The sequence below is a fragment of the Stigmatopora nigra genome, chromosome 18 (assembly GCF_051989575.1).
Source record: "Stigmatopora nigra isolate UIUO_SnigA chromosome 18, RoL_Snig_1.1, whole genome shotgun sequence".
Lineage (NCBI taxonomy): Eukaryota > Metazoa > Chordata > Actinopteri > Syngnathiformes > Syngnathidae > Stigmatopora > Stigmatopora nigra.
Genome location: NC_135525.1, coordinates 5,528,135 through 5,550,118, shown reverse-complemented (window position 1 = coordinate 5,550,118; position 21,984 = coordinate 5,528,135). Strand labels below are relative to the sequence as shown.

General features: G+C 38.9%; 3 protein-coding genes across 10 annotated transcripts in view; all 3 read right to left on the bottom strand.

Annotated features, from left to right (window-relative positions):
* Window positions 1-251, bottom strand: part of LOC144211203 (SH3 and multiple ankyrin repeat domains protein 1-like) — a 31,326-nt gene extending 31,075 nt beyond the window's left edge. Inside the window, exon 1 of the mRNA XM_077738229.1 lies at window positions 108-251. The gene's annotated coding sequence lies outside the window, so the exon portion shown is untranslated. The remainder of the gene's footprint in view (window positions 1-107) is intronic.
* A 2,170-nt stretch (window positions 252-2,421) lies between these two features.
* Window positions 2,422-11,018, bottom strand: LOC144211833 (ceramide synthase-like). Its single transcript, XM_077739320.1, has 7 exons — window positions 10,565-11,018; window positions 8,942-9,144; window positions 8,367-8,450; window positions 8,073-8,298; window positions 7,013-7,108; window positions 5,279-5,388; window positions 2,422-4,551 (listed from the first exon to the last, which is right to left on the bottom strand). Exons 2-7 carry the CDS (start codon window positions 9,064-9,066, stop codon window positions 4,302-4,304), a joined length of 891 nt encoding a protein of 296 aa, XP_077595446.1. The 5' UTR covers window positions 9,067-9,144; window positions 10,565-11,018; the 3' UTR covers window positions 2,422-4,301.
* A 1,338-nt stretch (window positions 11,019-12,356) lies between these two features.
* mazb (MYC-associated zinc finger protein b (purine-binding transcription factor)) lies at window positions 12,357-20,123 on the bottom strand. Of its 8 annotated transcripts, none has more exons than XM_077739450.1 (8): window positions 19,978-20,123; window positions 19,004-19,116; window positions 18,698-18,893; window positions 17,782-17,888; window positions 16,072-16,319; window positions 15,454-15,517; window positions 14,784-14,955; window positions 12,357-14,204 (listed from the first exon to the last, which is right to left on the bottom strand). In XM_077739450.1, exons 2-8 carry the CDS (start codon window positions 19,043-19,045, stop codon window positions 13,858-13,860), a joined length of 1,176 nt encoding a protein of 391 aa, XP_077595576.1. In that variant the 5' UTR covers window positions 19,046-19,116; window positions 19,978-20,123; the 3' UTR covers window positions 12,357-13,857. The 8 variants fall into 8 exon arrangements, with proteins under 8 accessions (XP_077595576.1, XP_077595580.1, XP_077595578.1 ...); XM_077739454.1 differs by having other exon boundaries at window positions 19,013-19,116; XM_077739452.1 differs by having other exon boundaries at window positions 19,004-19,054; window positions 19,978-20,110.
* Between the last annotated feature and the right edge of the window lie 1,861 nt (window positions 20,124-21,984).

The following is a 21,984-nucleotide window of genomic DNA, read 5'->3' as shown; positions in this document are numbered from 1 at the left end:
ATTAGTCATAGCATGGATATTAGGGCCCTATGATGTGGCACCAATAAGTTTAACACTTTTGGTTTAACGTATTTTAGAACATGAATGAGAAGTAAAAAAAAAAGTACCTTTACACTTTCTTGTCTTGTGTAGCTCAGGTTGGAAACCTCCTTTATAAAAAAAAACAACAACAAAAAATTAGTATCCAATTATGTTGCTTTTGAAAAAAAAAAAAACAGGAAGAATTTTAGTGCAATTTTTACAGCGTTGCAGTCAGTAAATGTGCATTGCAGTGAAGCAGCCGGAGCGAATGGATTGTGCAGTCCTCTTTTTCACTCTCTCTCACTCTAACACACTTTCACCTCTTGGTTGCTCCAGTATGGTGTACTCTCTTTCTCTGCTTTTTATACCGATGCGTCGTCATTAAACTCATTATCTTGCAGCTCACGTTGTTATTTTTGGAAAAGATTTTTTGGGGGAAAAGCGTTTACTGGCTTTTCCCAATTCCGAAATTCAGCACTAATTCTAGATCGGTTCTACGAGTGAATGTGAAGTTACCACTCAAAGACGCAAAAATATGAACTTCAGTGCATCTTACAATACACCAAAAAGAAAATCCTAGAAAATTAGTGCAACCAAAAAGTCATGCTAATCAGTGACTTGATTTTCCTGCATATTGGTACATTGGCTCCCTCTCGTGGTACATAAAACAATATCACAACATTAAAGTATGGTTGTAAAGATCAAGATCCATCCATGATGAACTGTTCCTCCTAGTTACAATGGCAGTGAATGAGTTAACATTATGTAGGCCTTGTTGCAAATATGGAGCTAAAAGGCACCCTTATGATTACTTAACACGAGGTTTTAGAGCCTATCAGAGCCCCAAAAGAGGGGAAAGCAAGAGAAAATACATTAACGGAGCTAAAGTATACCCTTATGTGCATGAAACCTGCAAATGTGAGGCCTCTTAAAGGGAGAAAGCCCAACATCAAAAGAGCTCTCCTACCTTTTTTTGGTCTTTCCTTTAATGTTGTTGGAGAGGCTTCCATTTTTTTGTATGAAATAGGCTAAATGGTGAAATGTGAGGATTAAATTTGTTTAATAATTAATGTGTTATAAACTAGGCTTGCTAATGTGTCCAATCAACACTGTGAAAGTCGCCTAAAGTATTCAAAATGCATATAAAGTATTTGAAATGTGTGGATTGAGGTAGTTTAATTGTAAATGTGTTTAAATACAATACCTTTTGTGAAAAATTTGAACTCTGTGGATAACCAGTTCAATCAAAAAATGCTGAAATAGGCAATCTTATATGTCAAATCAACACAAGAAAGTAGCCATAAGTATTTGAAATGTGTGCATTAAGGTAGTTTATTTGTGTTTAAATAGGCGAGTTAACGTGGTAATATTTGAAATCTGCGGCTTAAGTTGATTCACATATGCGTTAAAATAAGATATCTGTTGTGTGAAATCAACACAAGAAAGTTGCCAACGGTATTTTAAATGTGCAGATTGGGGTATTTTAATTATAAATGAGTTGAAGTAGGCTAGCTAAGATGTTCAAACAACTTGGGAGTTCATCATAAAACATTGGTTGTTGTTTATTCTACTGACTGACTGTGATGTTAGAAGAATGCCTATTTACTCCATTGTTTCTGCTCAAATTTAAATAAAATTACTCTCCTGAAAATGAGACATACTCAAGGGCAATTTAGAATCTGGAAAACACAGTCATTAAATGGGACATTTGGTCACAATAGTATATAGTACTGCACTCAAATTCATAAATGGTATAAATGACATATAGCTACGTACCAAAAAGTTGTTTTGTCCTCTGACGTGATGATCCTGGTGCGCTAAAGATACCCAGCTGAAAGAAATCACAATTACAGTAGAACAAATTAATCTCACCTATTTATCTGATATACCATAATTACTCGTGTATAAGCCGCCTTAAAATCATTGAATTTGACTATTTCTCACATATCATCTGCCCCAATTTACAATTTTCTCCTCCATATTCATGGTTTTAATAGGGAGTACAAATCTGTTACTTTGGAGGGAAAATAATTTAAAAATATCATCACACATGGTGTTTCTGAGATACTATATGAATCAAAAGCACATTATTAGGGTGGATATAATTTGGAATTAATTCATCCAGTAATGCTTGTTTTCTTACAGCAAAACAAAAAATAACCAACAAATAGTAAATGTTACCTTGCCGACATCTACTGGTTAAAAAAAACAAAGTATACCAAGAGTATACCATGTCTTGTGCGCATATAAGCCGTACCCTATCTTTTCTTAGTTACAAATACGGCTTATCTGCGAGAAAATACAGTATTCATTTTGCTATAATTGATAAAGAAAACACAAAAATAACTATCATATAATATTTTCATCAGTGTCCTAAATAAATAAAGACGTGAGGCGAAATCAGGACAGAGAAGTATATTTCCGATAAGTTGGAGTGACATTACAGCCTTGACTTAAGGCTCAGAAGCAGAGTATATCATAATAACGGATGCATAAATATGCATTCAGAACCACAAAGCATATAAATAAATAAATAAATAAATACAAATAAATAACAAGCATTTTGTTGGAATATACAGTACGTTGGGTCCCCCCCGGTTTAGGGTTTGCTGTGTGGTCGGCATGCCCGGTTTACTAGTCCGGATGTTTTGGCACACGCTTCATTCTTTGTTTCTATGTATTTTTTTAGCTTTTTGTTTTTTTGTTTTAATTATACATATATACTTTTATTTTTATTTTTAAAGCCATGACCCACTTCTAGTAGAGTGTAGCTGCTGCTTAAAAATAAAGATATGGCCAATTGATTAGCTCTAAGGTTCATGGAACCCTGCGGCACGGTTTGCGTGATGTAAAAACTCTCAAAAAGTATGAACTCGATTATATTTTGAATGTTTTAAATTCAAATGCAAGTCCAAATGAATTAAAAGGCTGTCATTGTCAATGAATCCTTTAAATGTGAGCATGGACCTTAGCTCATATTAGCTGTGTCCCAATTGAGTAGCAATGCTACTAATTCAATCTCGGGATGCTCTGTGCATTACAAGAAGCCATTTTTAAATGGAGACATGACATTGGAAGAAAAGAAAAAAGTACATTGTCAAAGTTCACAGTGGAGTTTTGAGCTTTTTCAACCAAAACATCAAAATTTCATTACAATTTTTAATGCCCAGATGTGGTTAGCTTCATGCTATAAACCATCATTTTGAAATGTTGAGATTCATAACTTGCTTCATCAATTTGATTGTAATTTGTATTCAAATTCCACAAAGATTTTCTACTATGTTTTTTTACTTATTTGAATCAAACTTTTCAAATTTAGTTGAATAATGTGACTGTTAACGCTTGGTCATGATTAGCTTGATGCAACAACAACATCACTATGGAACATTTGAGAAATTGATTCATAAATTAGATCCAAAACTAAATTAATTTCGATTTTATGGACCAGAAAAGCAGCAAAACAATGTAGATGAACAGCACATTTGGTTAATGTGGGGAGGAATGTCCTAAAATGGGACACAAAGTAAAATAGAATGAAGTCGTATCTACACTTTAGGGTCGATTGTGATCAACAACTAAGGTGAGGAATGGAAGAAAAAAAAATGACACTTGGAAAAAGAAAAGAATAATAATAATAATGCAACACTGTCCTAATACTGATGTGGAAATGTGGACTTTACAAGAGCTATGTACACCATCTCCTCCCAAAAAAAAAAATGAAACAAAAAGCCAACTCATAGTGGAAAAGGGGATAAGGCAGCAGAATTTAGTCTTACGAGATGATCTGCAGGTTGCTTCTTACACGTTCGAGTGACAGTGACTACATAGAGGATACAGAGGAAACACTAACAAGCCAAACTTCTCCTTTAGCCAGGATGTTTTTTTTTTCTTTTGTTTTTTTTTTGGTCATCGCGGTTTTCTATGCTTGAATTCGGGCTCCAGTCTACAGCAAAAGTTCTAACGTACAATATAATACATTCCTACGGACCCGCTGTTCCGGAGATGCCGCGATTTGATCTACATTGAAGGAAAAGGTTCACCTATGCTTGCTCTACATCTGGGCTAAATCCTCTCGGGTCAGTCCTTCCCGTTACGCCGCCCGATGACATCACCAGAGAGCAACGGCACTCTCGTTAAAGACTCCAGTGCCATCTGAGGACATCGTCTGTGAATATTTACCCTTCGCCAAGTTGCTACTAGTTCCCCCGCCCCCTCCCCGCCCAATGACATTGGTACATTCTCCGATCCGCCGCCCCGCCGCCTCCCCCTTCCGATTCCTCTCAGTGGGTAGCCAAGTCGGAATCCGCGGACGCCGCTCTGTAGCCATTGGCCGGCTGTGGGGGCGCCGTGCCCCCGTCCGTGGTGGTGTTCACGCCCGGGCGCCGTCTTTGGGCGCCCGTGAAGAGTCGCAGGGCGCCCCGGCAAATGAGCGAGAACCAATAGAGCTGAGGCGCCATGAGCAGGGCGGCTCCCAGGTTACAGTGCCACGGCACCGATAGGGGGACCAGGTGGAACGGAATGGATGCGTACCTGCGCTCCGACAAAGAACACAGCGGGGGGAATATTGGTTGAGTCAACGCCAAGGGTGACTGAAGAGTGAGAGTAAGACTGCCACAAGCCATGTTTCGGATGGTCAATTAATTAATCACTGATTGTTTGCGATGAGTTGACTCATCACTTTAAACTTTGGCCTTTACATTTTGGCTGTAAAATTGTTTTGGAAGCAAGCATTTTCCACAGAAAATAGTTCACATAAATAGTCATATGCTACTGTTTATTGTATTATTGTTTTTGGGAACAAAAGCAATATTTGCAAATATTTTAAAATATTGTAGAAATACTAACTGTATCTACACTGTAAAAAGAACATGTACTGTCTTTGCTTGTTTGAATATAGAAAATATAAATATTTTGAGACTATTACAGCTTTAACCTTTTCTGTTTTTAATATTTAAAAGAAATGAATACTAAATACTATATAAAATAAATATATAAATAAATACAATGAAAAATAAAGAACATTACTTGTTTTAAATTGATAAATGGGAATATTTGCTAACGAGAGGCTAAAAATAAGGGTGATTTGGAATATTTTCGGTCCAAAAAGTTTTTTAAACCATGTTAACAACTATCAAAATAGTTCTTGAATAGTTAGTTGTGAATTAATGGATACATTGTAGCAGGCCTACCGAAAGGGTGATAAGTTGCAGCCCTCTAAGTCAGCGTAAAGAGAAGAAATATAGAGGGGAAGACATACCTTCCATAGACGTAGTAGAGGTAAGGGAAGAGGAGGACTCGACAGATGAAAAAAGTGATCAGCATAAGAGCCCCATTCACTTTGTGCAGGAGAGTGTGTTGCTGTTTGTACTGAGAGTGGAAACAAAAGAGAGCAGAGAGACAGAGAGAAAAAAGCAAGCAGGAGTTTGCTTTGAGTGGACTCGGTTCATCTTTTCTTGGAAATCCGTACATAATGTTGATGCAAATTGTGAACTTTAAGTTCAAATTCAAGTAGAGAAACCCATAGAAGGCCTAGATTTCATTTCATTCATTCAGGGTGCTGGATCTCAGTTAGCTATGGGCAGTAGGTAGGATACACCCCGAACTGGTTGCCAGCCAATTGTAGATCACATATGGACAAACAAGCATTCACACTCAAAATGCACACCTATTGAGAGGCAAGGAGAGAACATGCAAACTCCACACAGGGAGACCAGAACCCGGGATTGAACCCTTGATCTGAGAAGCGTGAGGCAGACATGCTAACCACTTTCACCATGCAACAGTAGGAAGGATGTGGATGAAGTTTCAGACACTCAAACATATAGATTAGGGAAAATATGTATTAAAGTGGTCAATACAAGTAATACATATATCTTAATCGTGAGAACTAAAGTACACAATTATTTTTTTTCAATTTTGCGTAATTAACTAAAAAGAATCCCTGAAAAAATAATTGGGAAATCATTAGGATACTAAATTTGATTGGATTTTTTTTTACTGTTGACCTCACTACCCAAAATGTTATCACCTTTGTTTAACATTATGTAAGAGTACGTAAATGTAAAGCCCTTTGACCACTGTGACAAGGTCAATAAAGCACTATATAAGTGTACTCCATTTATAGTTTCTTGACTTTAGCCATAAGGAAAAGGCAGTGACAGTATAAGGGTTTATTGTGCTATCGTTAGACGCCATGACATGTCAAGTGGACATAACGACCTGTTCTGACGAGATAAAGCTAGCCAAACACAAGCTACCTCCTCCATTGTTTCTAGAGTGAAAAGGTGGGCCTTCCCGCTAACGTCGCGGCTTTTGAGCTTATCACACAGGCACATAGACAGCTGACGGGGCAGAACGCAGAGGCAACGAGGAGGCGATAGCGTATCTGCTCGACGTATGCTAACAGCTGTAAAGGGGTGGGGGGGGGGGGCTTACAGTACGGGCGTTTGCGCAATGTTTATTCAAGCAAACGGCGTTACCAAGCGATGACAGCTGCTCGTGTGGAGAGACAGTCAACAGGAGATATATATGCAAGTGAAAAACCAGTTGCATGCTGGGATAGAAAACACGTGTGGACCCAACATCGTGGGGTTCAGAAGGGGGAATTGAAGGGCTAAAGCAGAGTAAAGACACGTTTTTGCCTAACAGTACAGTTAAAGTGCTAAATGTCATCATCGATAACGGCCTGACTCGCGTGAATAGTAGAGATCAGTTACATTAGTCATGGAAGATAATAAATAATCATTTCAATTGTACATGAGCCATAACATGTAAACCTCTGTTTAAAATGTAAGGAATTTAAGATATACCAGCTAAAATTATAATGCCTTTTTAAGGCACTTTATTATGACTAGAAACCTAAAAAAAATGTAAGGGACTGCTATTATCTTATACGATAGGCATTAATGAATTAAGAGCCATCATTCATGATTTATCATGTGCGATAGTGGGGGGAATGTGGATACATGCCTAACACACAATGCACACCTACCTGGATAAGTATTTTTCCCAAGCAGACGGACGGAGTGCTGAGTTCGGCCATGAACATGATGCCCTGGAAATAATCTCCCTTTCCTTGGCGCACAAACTAGAGGGAGGGAGAGATGGACAAAAACTAATCACCGGTCCAGAAAAACAATTACACCTCGTATTCCACTGTAGGCGGGCTGCTGAGTGCACTGCCTGTAATTACGCCGCACTGCAAATGCGCTTAAGTCAACAAATAGCGTCTCCGGCAGACAGACGCAGCAGAACCATTGTATTTTTCAGACTATAAGTTGCTCAGGTCAAAAAGTCGTACTAGTGGTGAAGCGGAAAAAAGGGATGATAAGTCATACTTGAGTGAAAATCACAGGATTGACCAATCTGAGAAAAAGTATGGTCCAGATATAGGATCAAAAAAGTAGGGTTTTAAATTTGCATTTAGTGTAATTGTTGGAGTATGTCTGATAAGAAAACTTTATTTGCTAGTACATACACCACAGGGTTAAAAGTGTGCATGTATGTAAGGGTGGATGTATTGGTGGAATGTAAAAACTATATTTTCATTTGAAAAGTGGAGTTAACTCTTTGTAGAGCACTCATTGGCTGCCATTGATGCCACCATCTGTCTCATCCATTTTGATTTCATGTCAGTTAGTCATAGCATACCATAGTTTTTACAACTTTTATAGTATAGTATATGTACTCAATGAACTGGGATAGTTAAGCTGTCATTGACAACAATAGACCTCCAATCCATTTGAACAAGGAGCACATGGAAGTGAATACCTATTTACAATGAGAGGCATTCAATTCATTTCAGGTGGGTGGACTCACTGTGAATAACCGCTGGTAGCCACTCCCAGTCAAAAAGAATTGAATGTCTAATAATGTCAATGGTAGCTAAACCATTACTGTATCCACTGCACTGTGCTCCATTACTGACTATTACACCAAGTCAAAAGGGGTTGGACATCCTTTGCCGTCAACGGCAGCCAATGAGTGCTCTGTAAAGGCATATACATCAGTATAGCATTCAATTTAGCATTTAAAGAGAAAAGGGAGGTTACCACAGAAACGGGGAAGCAGACTGTAACCATGACGACGTGGTGCAGCACCATCAGGAACTCGCGGCGCAGGTAGCTGGTCAGCGCTGACGTCATGTGGCGGGGGGCGGCCGACGCCTCCTCGTGACCTTTGACCCGCAGTTTGTACCAGTAGCACATGAACATAGCATAGATGTCGTACACAAAGTAGGGGACGGCAAACATGATGTATGTGCTGGTTAGCCAATGCCTGAAAGGAAAAAAGGAAATTTGGAGAGTGTGATAGGGTTTTGAGAGTGTTTTAATTTATTTACTTACTGGTCCTCGATTATGTCATGGCAAGAGGAAGCGATGATGTAGCCGGCAGAGGAAGCCATGACCGCTTGAATGGACGACACCAGCCTAGAAAGTAGACAAATGAAAAAACCCTTTAATTTTTTAGGTGTATTTTCCAAAGGCTTTTTGGATAAACTCACACTTCAGAAACTTTCACTTCATGTTTCACTGAACTATTTTAAAATGAAAAGAATATATTCTTTCATGGGATTTCAAAATACAGTTTTTGTAAAGAAAAAAAAAAAAAATTCCAATGGAGCATCCTATGGTAAAACTTTTGGCCATTTTTTTTAGTATAGAAAAATTTAATCATTTTTTACTTTGAATTTAAAATGTTCATTAATTTAGTATTTATTTAGAATTTAAAAAATACATTATTATTTTCTTTGAAAGGCAATTATACAGTGCACCATATTTTTTCCTGCTAAAACTGTCAATAACAAAGTAATAAGCTAGTAAATAACATATGATCTATAAATTAGATTATAATAATGTACAAATTGGAAAAACTGTGACAATTAGTTCAAATAGATCAAATGTGCGGAAAACAGTCTGACCTGGCCGATACGATGACGGCGTCGCCTTCGCTCCATCGCAGCGCCGGAATAGACTTGAGGCACTGCTTGGAGAGAAGGAAGAGTCCCGGGAAGAAGACAGAACCAGCGGCGAGGATGGTCAGCATGGTCCCTGGCCGTCTGGGGGATAGGCAAAAAGTCTGGCGGGCGATCTGGTCCTGGATATTTGTGTCTCTTTCTCCTCCCTGTGAGGTCAAAGGCTAACGTCATCACCAGTTATTGATCTTTCAAAGTCCGACAGCGTGAATAAATCAAGAGAAGCGTTGAAGAAAAATTGCAACTCTTCTGATGACAATAAAGTCTACTTTTCCTTTTTATTTAGGTGGTTTTGCTTTCACCAGACCGCTGACTCATTAAAAAGTTGACAGCCATTAGCAGCATTGCATCACAGAAAATGTGCTGAAATTCCTGGAAGCGTTATCAGGGGGTTACATTTGTAGGCAACATGTTACTACAACGATGACGACTAAGAATTTAGTGACGCCGGTGCAAATACGAATAGATATATAGGCCTGAAGCTAAAATTCGGGGTAAAGGTGCTGTGAAATGATACAACATGTGAATTTAAAATGATAGCTTATTGTTTTGACACATCCATCAAAACAGAATTGGCTTACTAATGAAAGCAGAATTAATTTAACTTAATCTCCAAAAAGAAAATGTTACATTCAGAATCAGCCACAGATGTTTTAAATTTGCAAGCATGCGATACATAGGCTTTTTATCCTATTGTTGCCATGTGACTGCTCTTTTATTCTATTGACGTGAACTAGCTAACGAAGCACAAAATATGTAGGCATGAACGTCCACTATTGTTGTGATGTCATACTCAAATGATTGGTGGGAAAAAGTGGGTGTTCTCTGATATTGTTTTGGATTTAGAAAAAAATCGTTTTTTTAGGAGTGAAATTTATGTGAGAGGGCTTTTTTTATTTTTTTGACATTGTCATCATTAGGACATTAAAGATCAATTTTACAGGGTAAGCAGAACTAGGAAAAACACTAGGCAAGACAATTATATTTAACATTCGTAACTAAATTATTCTGCTATTCATTTAAAAATAAATATTGATCCCGTCTTTGGCAGCAACATATGACAGGCAGAACAATTACCCTTTTCAATTAAATGGCAGGTGGCACGTCATTTACCTGTGCATTTACTTTTTCTAATTTTCTTTCTCGTCTTTGTGTTGTTGCTTTTTACAAACAGGCAAAATATGTGCCTGGGCTGAGTAAAAAAAAAGACATTTGTCCGAGAGAATTCATCTCTATATAAACAATGACGCTAAACTCGATAGCTAACATTAGCCGATGTCAACCAGTGAGCCCCGCCGGCTAAAGCACATTTTTTACTTTACAAGACGCTTATAAATAAAATAATTCACATGCCGATGACGGTTAAAGGGAAAATTTCACCCAATTCGAATGATACAAATGTGAATATGTGAAAATGAGCAACACGCGGCGTCGGCTCTTTAAATGACAAGATATTTGTTTGTAGCACTTAGCTTTCAAGCTAACTGGCTAGGATACCAGAGTTTGGTGCACATGTCAAGGGAGAGGGGGGAAAATAGAAAATGAGAAGTAAATACGAATAATACTTACACGGAGGCGTCCGTGGGCGTCCGGTCAGCGTCCGCTGGAAACTCGCGTCCCACGGAGGAAAGCTCGAGTGGTCCCGGGGGTATCCGCCGCGATGAAACACATGTTTTACGCGGCCACTCGGACGCCTGGAGCGGGGTTAGCGGTCGGCCAAGCTAACGGTGGGGTGGAAAAGGGACGCGTGGCGTGGAAAGGGCACCGCGTGGCGGGGGATACGGCACCGAAACGACCAAAAAAAGCTTGTCTGAGCAGGCGTCAAGCGTCGAAGGAGCGTTCCGGTCCCGGTATCATTGCATCGGTGTGCTGCACTCATCAACGTATGCGTCTCCTCTTGCTGCTGCAGCTGTTGACTCAACAGTCGGCGCCGCGGACTGCTGCGCCAGCTACTTGCGAACAGCAGCAGCAGCAGCATCGAATCATGACGAGAAGGTTTTTGCAACGTTCGCTGCCCCGCAACTGCATCGTTATTTCCATGCACGTCGTCCCGGAAAATGACCTCCCGTTTCGGGACGCAAGGGCAAGGTGACTTTGGAAAATGCAATCCAGTGCAGGCGTCTTTTAAGTTTTTCTTTCACTCCGAGGACCCCTTTTTTAATAATGTATTGACTTTTTTAATATTGTATTCACTTTAAAGTCCTAACTCATTGGATTAGACGCACATCCCCGTCAATGGCATTGTAACATAAATCAATGTCGACCTCTCATCTCATTTTCTGAACCGCTTTATCCTCATTAGGGTCACGGGGGTGCTGGAGCCTATCCCAGCTGACACTCTGAATCGGTAGCCAGACAATCGCAGGGAGACAAGGGACAATTATGTACACTCACCCATGCCTAGGGCCAATTTAGAGTGTCCAATCTGCCTACCATGCATGTTTTGGACTATGGGAGAAAACCAGAGTACCCAGAGGAAACCCACACAGGCCCAGGGAGAACATGCAAACTTCACACAGGTGGACCGACCTGGATTTGAACCCAGGACCCCAGAGCTGTAAGGCTGATGCGCTATCCACTTTCCACCGGGCCGGTCAATGCCCGCCCTTCCCGGTTGAAATGGAAGTGACTTTAGTGTCACTTTAGTGTTTATGTTAGTACTGGGTCTTACCTGTTCCACAAAGTCTGCAAATTAAAGTGAGATAAAAGGCTAAATAAAGTACTATATCCTTATTAATTTTCCATTCTCAGTTGTCTTTATTAAGCTCACCCAAAATGTTCCTAACAGATGATGTCATAACCAAAATTAGATGCAGATTTTTGCAATTCGTACTAGCTAGTCATCAATTATGATTGTAACATCAGACCCAGAATAGGTCCCTTATGTATATTTTTATTGGAAAAACTATGAAATGGTGACACCTTTGCACATCAAATTCATTTTCTACTTGTAAATGTACTATTATTAATCATTGCAGTTATTTTTTAATATAAAATAAATAAAATGTAATAATCAGAGCTATATATATATATATATATATATATATATATATATATATATATATATATATATATATATATATATATATATATATATATATATATATATATATATATATATATATATATATATATATATATATATATATATATATATATATATATATATATATATATATATATATATATATATATATATATATATATATATATATATATATATATATATATATATATATATATATATATACCTGTACATTCTCTCAAAAACAGTATAGCTACATTGTTTTTGTATAATTTTGTTTGTTCAAAAAACTTATCCCATTCATTTTTTTCCACACATAAAAAAGGCCACACGATGTATGTTTACCCATTTTACTTGAAATTGTCCAAATTACAAAATCATAACATGAGCTCTACTCCATCTACAAAATAACCTAATATTCATGACTGTAATAAGCATCAAGGTTTTTGTATGTTTTCTCTTTTTTTTAGCACTAACCCTTTAGACATGCATACTGTTGAGAAATATAAAAATATAAATATAAATACATCCCATTAATATTCTGAATGAAGCCCATGACTAAGATCTGATCATCATAAAAGAATGAAAATGCAATTGGTTATGATAAGGCATTAGATGAGCCGTACAGATTTCTAGAGGTATTTTTTTGTTGTTTTTTGTTTTTATCGTAGTGTAAATGGAAGTAAAATCAAACAATGTTAAGTAAATGACATTTTCTCAACACCTAGGAAGAACATTTTCAACACAAGAAGAAAAAAAAGTGACATTATAAACATAATCACTCAAAAATCTGAAACGTTGCAACCGGTGAGATCCATCCAAATAAAAGATTAATTCATGTTAGGTGCTATACACACTAAATCTAGTGTCTAATGTTTACTTATTGGACTGGCAGGTAGAGAAAATAAAATAAAAAAAGACTATGGCAATAATGTTACAATCAAATAAAATGGCTGAGAAAATTATTATTATTTTTAAAAACAAGACATGTTGGTATTATAGTTTACAACCTTAGTGAAAGCACTCAAAGTTCATTTCGGGGTGAGAAACCCAGTTAGCTTGCATTCATGCAAAAAAAGGTAGTTGGTTTTTGTTTTGTTTTTTTCCATTGAGGTGCAGCATCAAAGTCTTGTTTTCAGAATCAGAGAGGAAGACCTAAGTGTAAAAAACTCATTCCAAATCAACATTCTCAACTCATTGGCAGCCATTTTCCGTCCAGAGTCCTCCGATGCATTTGGACAGTCCACTGACAATATCTAAATACAATGCAAGTTTTTGTATTTATGTATTTTCCACATGAGTTGTTTAAAAAACAAACAAACCCACACCTCAGAAACTCTCACACTCCATTAGCATATGCTGAGCAATGGGACATCTACAGCCGTCAATGAAACCCAGTGAAGTGACTTATTCATTGCCTTCCCTCCCTTTTCAAATGGATTTGACATCCATATACTGTTAATGGCAGCCAATGAGTTAAAAAGGCCAAAAACGGTAGTAGTAATTAATTACACGCTAACAAATTGAATGTCTCTCAATGTGAATAACAGCCAGTGTGCTCAAGTGTTTTAGTACATTAAAGTTTAAACCTGCCTTTTTTTTTGTTTGTTTATGACTACAAGTCGCACTACAAAGCTTTTTTTCAGACGGGACTCTCACTTCAAATGGATTGGACGTCTATTACCGTCCTGCTTTTAAGAAATAAAAATAAAAAAAGACAAATTCATGCTAAAATGTAGCTTTGAAATGTGTTTCAATAGATTGGCATCCCCGCAACACTTGGCTTACCTGTCTTTTATTTCTGGATTATTATTATTATTTTTTTGGCCGTCCGACGTTAACTCTGCGACTGCGGCGCGGCGATGCTAGAGCAGTCCGTGACCAGCAGGTCAACTACGGCACCCCCGGCTACGTAGACGGTGGGAGCGTTCACCATGTTGGCGAGCGAGACGGAGCTGCCGGCCACCGCGTCTGAAGAGGCGGGGCTCTGGGCGCCCCCCTGGTTGTTGGCGTGGGTACCCATGTGACCTTGGAGCTGGGTGGGTGTCTTGCAGTGGACGCCGCAAAGATGGCAGACTAGGACGCCGCCGGATGCCGTGCCGCCAAAGCCGCCCGGGCTGTCCTTCCATTCTTGGCCGTGGTGCTTTTGGGCGTGGACACGAAGGTACGTCAAAGTGGTGAAGCCTAAAGAGGGGAAGAGGGTTTAAAGTCAGGTCAGGGTGGAGACCAAAATGTATACATTTTTATATGTGCTGACCATTATTAGGATTTTTATGTATGCTGACCATTATTATGATGGTGGGTGGATACATTGTTTGGTGCCAAAAATGGTTAAAATTCTTTTCTACAGGCTAATAGTAGTTGTTTTTAAATCTTGTTACTGCTATTGGCATTAAAGTTATTGACTGTGGTCCATGATAAAGTGATTTTAATGTGGAAAAAAATGTACATGATACTATTTCAATATTCAAAAATGTTTTACATTTCAAAGAATAAGGAAAAGGGTCAATATTTTCTTGATTTAAAAAAAAAAGGAAAATTAAGAAAACAAAAACAGTCATTATCAAAGATTAGATTATTTTCAAATAGGAAATAATCTGTTTTTAAATCTTTTTTTAAATAATTTAAATAGCACTTGGAAAACTATTCCTATTTGTATAATATATTTTGACCTTGTTTTCAATATTTCCTTAATGTTATATCAAATAAAAATATTGTATTCCTTTTTTTTCTTTCTGATTTGTGTGATGCATGTGGACTTACTGCGGTTGCACAGGTGACAAATGTGGTGTTGCGATTGGTTGTGCACCCTCATGTGATCTGTGATGTAAGCAGCCGACAGGAGTTTCCCGCAGATGTGGCAGGGCACCTTTTCCTCATGGCGGATCATATGCGCACGTAAGCGGTCTTTTGTGGCAAAACTGGACTCGCACGTCTGCAAAAGACAACAACAAAATCATCCCATTTATTCATACAGGAGACCAACAAAAATTCACATCTCAAAATATAATAATGAGTACTTTTAGAAGACTAATTGTAGCAATTTTCATTTATTTTTAACTCTGTCACGTATTCACAATATAAAGTCCTTATTATTAAGATATTAGGAAGGAAAAGTATTTCAATGTCAATATTTTTTCACCAAACTTCCATTGCCAAAAGTTGATATTTGTGTAAAAATAAGTCATTTGACAATTTTTGCCTCATAATTTTGCGACTTTTTCTCCCAAAATGACTTCAATGTGATGTGAAAAGCTTATTTTTTAGGTTGACTACTTATTTATTAGTTTGAGTACTTATTTATTCCGTATGGCTTATTTATCTGTTTGTTGTTTGTGGAGCTTTAAATCTCATTATACTTTGTATAATGACAATAAAAGCATTCAATTCAAACCTATTGAAGGCACCATATATCCAATCAACAGGGACTTACCGGACATTTGAACGGTCGCTCGGAAGAGTGCACCTGTCGTACGTGACTGTTAAGATGGTCAGGCCTGGAAGGGAAAAATCAAATGCTCAATGTCAGAATTCATTGTTTTTACTAATTAAAGTAATTTTTTTTTTTAGCTGCATTATGCAATGGAAGCATTTTCAAGGTCAGAAAAGGCCAAAATATTAGCATCAAAGTCACTGACTGATTAGTGAGTAATATGTAAGATTATAGCAGAAGGCTAATAATAACAAATATTAATAATTATGTCGACTTAGTTTTTTTGCTCAATCAAAATTAATGTAGGCCTTGAGAAAATAAATCATCATGATTTTGTCCCCATAAAATAGCCAATATTCACTTTTTTTTTAAACAGAAAAATAATCCTGTTTCAATAATTACCTCCCAAAAAAATAGTTTTGTTAATTTATTGTTTATTTATTTAAATAAAATACAATTAATGAATAAAACCGAATATTTACTATTTTTTCCACATTTGTTTTAAAACGCAAACCCAAAAAATGATAGACTATACCGAATATTTCCATTTTTTTAAACTGAAAAAAGTACTTATTACCTACTAAATTAAATGGAGTTTAAAAAAAAAAGCAATCCAACCTTGAGAAAGCCTTGCTGCAATGAGGACAAATATACGGCTTCTCCACACCGCCCTGGTGAGATCGCACGTGGTGACTCATGCGATCCTTCCTCTTGAAACGCTGCTGACAAATCGGACAAGAAAAGGGCTTCTCGTCCGAGTGGGACAACCGGTGGCGATTCAGGTGGTAAACATCGCGGAAGGCTTTGCCGCACGTCTCGCACGCGTGGTTCTTTCTCACCGGCGCCGGGTTCTGATTGGCCGGCCTCTGAAAAAAACAAACGTGAGAAAAAAAACATTCAATGAAGGAAACGAGTTGGGACGTCAACACACATGCAAAAAAAACTGCAAAAAACACCCTGTTAGTGTGGATGAACGTGTTTGACCTTTAACCCCTTGATGCCTGAATTGACATTTGACCCATTCACTGCTAAGGCAGGCCACAGACTATGTGCTGTGGCAGTTAGCAAAAGTTCAATAAATGGAAAAAAAAACATCAATTGACACCAAAAGGGCTTCTTTTTGTTTGTTTGTTTGTTTGCAGAGAGCATGCAGGGGAGCCAGGTGGCGACTTCTGGGGGGTTTTCGATTACGCAAATAGAAAAATGGAGTTGGGAAGAAGTCTTCATTACTATCAACAAGTGGATTCAAAAAAGTTTACACACCACTGTCAGGTTTCTATGTTACATAGAACTAAATATGTTTTTTTTCCCCGTATTGGATGCTAATAGACGTGTGGTCATTTAAATTTATAGCAGGTTTTTCATGTTTTGTATGTTTGCGGACGAGAGCATTCAAGGACAAATTACTATCAAATCTATGTGATATTAAACAAGATAAGGGATTCATTTTAAAAAAAATGACTCTGAATTTGACTTTTCAAAGGGAAATCTGCTTTTTGAGATTTTCAATGTAGTTTCTTAGTTCTTAATTCAAATGTAGGACAGGTAAATAATCTATAAAAATGTATTTATATAATAGTTGATGAATTTCAAATATTTTTGATTGCAATTTTTGACATTTTAAGTCAAAACGCCCCAAAAAAAACTATATTTTGGGTGAAAAGTTTAGTTTGAATTGTCCAAAAAAATGGGGCAAACATATAATAAAGTTACATGATAATATTCTCAATTTTCTCAGCAGAGCAAAAAATGCCAAGCTCAGTAAACTTCCGTTTTCTACGAGCCGATCAGTCGCAAAAAAACAATCGGCCAATAACCAAAATACCCCTTTTCGGCCACCCTAGCATTGGTTTTGGACATCTGTGGCCGTCAACGGCCCGGAGGAGTTAACCCGACGAAATCCTAGCATTCAAACAGGGGTGTGTAGACTTTTCCTCGCTGCTTCGAGCGTTCCTTTAAAGAAACAACATGCTGGAAGGTCGGGAGTTGACGACAGCCATTTTGCACAAAGCCCTGACCCACCTGTACTGTCGCCCCTGTGGCCATGACGACAGCAGCAGGAGGCGGAGCAAGGGGGGGGTTAACACTAGCCACTACGTGGGGCGCGTCCTGACTGACCGACGGCGGCGGCGGCGGCGGGGCGAGGAGGGGAAGAGCGGAGAGGTGTAGCAGGGTGAGGGGCACGCCGGGGGTCCTCTCCGCCCTCCCTCCGGCTCCCGCCGCCATCACCGAGGGGACCAACGCCGCCGGCGGCGGCGGCAGCAGCTGGCCGGCGACGCCCTCCTGCGCCCCCTCCGCCCGCTCTCTGGCCCTGTCCTTCATGCGTACCCCTGTGTGGACCGACTGGTGCCGCCGCAGGTTGTAGTTGTTCTTGAACTGCTTGTTGCAAAGGGCGCAGATGTGCGGGACGCGGGCTGGCCGGGACATCGGTTTCACTGACAAACAAAAGGGATAAAACAAATAAATAAAATCAGTCGGAATTTTTCAATGGAAACGCCATTTATAACTGGTACGCTGGAAAAAATAGTCCATTGCCATATGGGACATTTGATGTTACAATATCAATATCTCGTTTTTTTGAACCACTTTATCCTCATTAGGGTGCCAAAGTCTATCTCTGGGCCAGAAGCCTCAAATGTAAAGATATTTCATTATTTACTAATACTTGAAAAATAGTGGTTTCGACTTAATATGTCAATGTATATTAAATTTTCAGATTTTCCCCCTTTTAAATCAATAATTGTATTTTTTTTAATCCATGTTTTGTGTTTTTAGTTCAAAAATCATTTTGTACAATCTAAAAATATATTTTTAAAAAAGCTAAAACAAATATAGTTTTAAATCTATAAAAAAAATGAATATTCAGGGCTTTTAATCCAGATATAAAAAAAATAAAATAGTGGGTTCAACTTTTTTGTTTTAAATTAATTTTCAGATTTTTTCCAAGTGGCACTTTGGTCAAATGTTCTCATGTTTTCAAATATTTTCCTATTTGCAATAGTTAATTCTTGCAAAAAAAAATAAGTAAACCAAATAAATCAACTATTATTCACATTTACCTTTTGTGTCAAGAAACTAAACTCTACAGTGCTTAAAACAACTGATGAAAATGTCCAAGTATCTCTAAAATAAAATATAAAAAGTAGTCGACATCAACCTTTGAACTTCCCGGCGACCTTTCAATCAACCTCTACTCGATATTGACGTTGTTTTTTTTGGACAGCGATGCGGTATGTCGGCGTACCTAACGAAGTGGCGGCGGGGTGTGGCTCGCCCCCGTGGACCTCGATGGGCATGGGCTCCTCTTTGAGAGCGGTGGTGTCCACGGTGGAGGGAGGCTGAGTTACGTGCTCGGTGGGTGGGGTTTGGGGAGAGCTGTTGTGGACCGCCATGAGCTCCGATTGGAGGCCCCCCTCCACTTGGTTTTGGGTGGGAGCATTCTGGAGACACAAGAAGCCATCATCACAAAAAAGGGTACACTTCCATCCTGGCCACAGACCAAGTATGAGCTAGTCTAATTCGGAATAAGAACAAAAAAAGAGGGTCTCACCAAGCCTACCTGGAAGAGGAAATTGCTCCACGCAGCATCCATTTTGTGCCACTGAGATGGAGATTTAGAAAATCAGATCCTGGAGGGCGACCTATGCATGATTTGGGGGGGCCCTCCAAACATAACAAAAGAAAATGAAGACAACAACACCCGAATGTTGAAATACTAAATTACAACGGTGTTGTTGTTTTTTTTTTTTTTTTTCAATGGCGTGCCAAGCTGCTGATGTCACGGAGTTGGCATGACGCCGTTAAACCAAATGGGTGCAGCAGAGAACGATCGTCGGTCGGATAGCACCAAGGTCCCTTTCGACCTCCCTTATTTGGACCTTTGACTGGACTAAATTCGAGCCATAATAGCAGGTCACCGCAAAAAAAAGCACCCAATTCGGCCGCCTAAAAGCTCCCGTCCGAATTTCACAATACTAAAACATACCAGTGAAATAAATCTTTTTTTTTGTTCCCCGTGACTGCGCATATGGGTAATAAGACACGTATCTGTCAGCCCGTCAATTCATGCTTTGTTTTAACGAGTCAATCTCTTGTTTTTTTGCAAGCGAGCTCTTCCGTTTAGGCCGCTCGGTTGTTTGCCAAAGCCTCGCTGTCGAGTCAAGCGCGCACCCGGGCGAGCGGCGCCCTCGCCGGGCCGCGGCCCGTCGCCCCACCTCGGCCGCTGAGCCGCGAGGATGTCATCTTTCTTTTTTTATCGCCCGCTCTCCCTCCGCCCTCCCTGTGTCTTTCTTCCTTTTCTTTTTTAATTCCTCGTTCTTCTCCCCCTCCTCTCCTTTTCTCGCCGCGCTATGTCCCACTCGCTTTTTAAAGGGATAGGGCTTCCTCTTCGGAGCAACCCCCTCGCTTACTTCCGTCTCCCGCGGTCCCGAGTCCGGTCGGTCCTCCCCCGTCCTCACGGTCCTCCTCCCCCACCCTTCCTTCCTTGTCTGCCCGGGCGTGTCGGCTCACACAAAATGCACTCACGGTTTGCTTTTCTCCGGCTGGTTGCCACCGTGGCTCGGGTTGGCTCGCACGCTTTTCCCCCCTCGTCTCGGAACCAGCACTGCCGCCGCCACTTTTTTTCTTTCTCTTTTTTTTTCTTCTTCCCCCCTCTCATCAACGACCGAGGCTCGGACCCGTCTTAAAGGGAGGTGCGCAGCGATCCTCCCAGTCGGCCTGCAATAATGATGTCAGAGTCAGATATAGCAACGCTGCGCCGCTCGGTTGTGTGAGCACACAATAGATGAGGATTTAGTAGGTCGAATTCGGAATATTACCAGCCGCGTTTTCTCATCTACGAGGAGATTACTGTAAAATAACACACACACACATATAGATATTTTTGAGATACTCTAGGAGTGCTCTGTATTGATTTAGGAATTGAAAGCTACCATTTATATTTGCTGCCATTGACGGCGATGAACGTCTAATGACACGAATAGGCGTCCAATCTATTTGGTCTTCAACCTGCACAAGATACTAAAATTGTAAATCAGCCATCAGATATCATCTCATATATTCACATATTGAATTGAATGCTTTTATTGTATTCATACAAGTATAATGAGATTTAAAGTCTTCCCCACAAAGTGCACAAATAACCACAATCAGACAAACAAATAAATAAGTAATAACTAAGTAGTCGACGTCAGTAGTTAGTTATAACATACATAAGTAGGGAAGTGCACAAATAACAACAACAAATAAATAAATCATTAATAAATAAGTAGTCAAGATATTCGGTCATTCATTAATATGTACTGTCCCTTTAATAAATCAAAGTCAATTTAAATCGATGGTGGCCTTTTGGGATTTTCTCACACAATAAGCCAATAAACTTTACTCCTGACTGGAATGTGTGTGAGCCTATTATAAGTGTTGAATAAAAAAAAAACTTAAATTCCCCCCCATAGTTGTAGTGTGTTTTATAGACCATGTTTCATTCATTCATTTTCCATACCATGTATCTCTTTTCAAATAAATTCTTAATTTTTAACAAAACACTTCCAAATAAACGTGCACCTCAGAAAGCTTCTCTACGGGAATTGCCATCAATACCACCAAAAGAGAATCACTTAACATGTTTATTATTTTTAAATTTGTAAACAATTTGTGAATAAACTCCCACCTCAGAAACTTCCACTCCAAGAATTTTACACTCACTGTCAATGCAATCCAGAGAGTCAATGACCAATAACTGAGTCTGCAAAAAAAAAAAAAAGTTAGTGTTAATATCAATTTATTATCTTTAGTTGAAAGCACCCATTTCATTTCAACATCCGGTGATCTGCTAAACCAACATGGACAAGTCGTCTCCTAACATAGCACACCTTTCCCCGAATGACCCAAAATAGGCATGTTGGCAAATGACCAGTCTTTTGTTGTCTCTCTATACATGCATGTGTCCCAATCCCAACTCAATCGTCCTGACGAAAAACCTATTTGGGCCTCAGCAGCGTCCACGACACCCCCGTCGAGCGTACGCTAACAAAAAGCTGCTCCGGTCACAGCCGCCAATCAGGCGGCTCAGTCGAGGCCCCGCCCACACTTTCCGTTTTTTTTTTTTTTTTTTTACTACTCGTGCTTTCCGTGAAGTCCTAAATTGAAATACAAACACTTCAAACAAAAATGGAATTAAACAGCTTTTACATTCCAGTGTCCAATTAAAAAGAAAATAATAATTTTAAAATAAATAAAAAAATGGAGGTCAAGAGTTGGTTGGAGACAACATTGCTTTGTAGTATACACTTCTCAAAGCCGGATTTTTCTGGTTTCTGGGGAAATGTAAAGATGAACCAAAAATTCTTGATGACCTCACACTCAAGGTTTTGTTAGAATTCTTGGTTCCCACAATTTTAGGCTCATCCTGGTTAAATTCCCCAAATTCCTTCATTTTTGGAGTGGTGTATACGTACGTACATACATTTTCTATTTAATTCAGGTATCATTCAGACAAATGTGACATCATTAGCATTTTACGCTATCCAAAGT

What these genes read in the sequence shown, in the direction of transcription:
- mazb (XM_077739450.1), bottom strand. Translation starts at nt 19,045, where the DNA reads ATGGATGCTGCGTGGAGCAATTTCCTCTTCCAGGTAGGCTTG. An exon ending in CCCCGCCGCCACTTCGTTAG is followed by an intron (nt 17,889 to 18,697) that starts GTACGCCGACAT and finishes TTTGTTTGTCAG; the next exon opens with TGAAACCGATGTCCCGGCCA. An exon ending in AGCGACCGTTCAAATGTCCG is followed by an intron (nt 14,956 to 15,453) that starts GTAAGTCCCTGT and finishes TGTCTTTTGCAG; the next exon opens with ACGTGCGAGTCCAGTTTTGC.
- LOC144211833 (XM_077739320.1), bottom strand. Translation starts at nt 9,066, where the DNA reads ATGCTGACCATCCTCGCCGCTGGTTCTGTCTTCTTCCCGGGACTCTTC. An exon ending in GCCGTCATCGTATCGGCCAG is followed by an intron (nt 8,451 to 8,941) that starts GTCAGACTGTTT and finishes TCTACTTTCTAG; the next exon opens with GCTGGTGTCGTCCATTCAAG. An exon ending in CATGACATAATCGAGGACCA is followed by an intron (nt 8,299 to 8,366) that starts GTAAGTAAATAA and finishes TTTTCCTTTCAG; the next exon opens with GCATTGGCTAACCAGCACAT.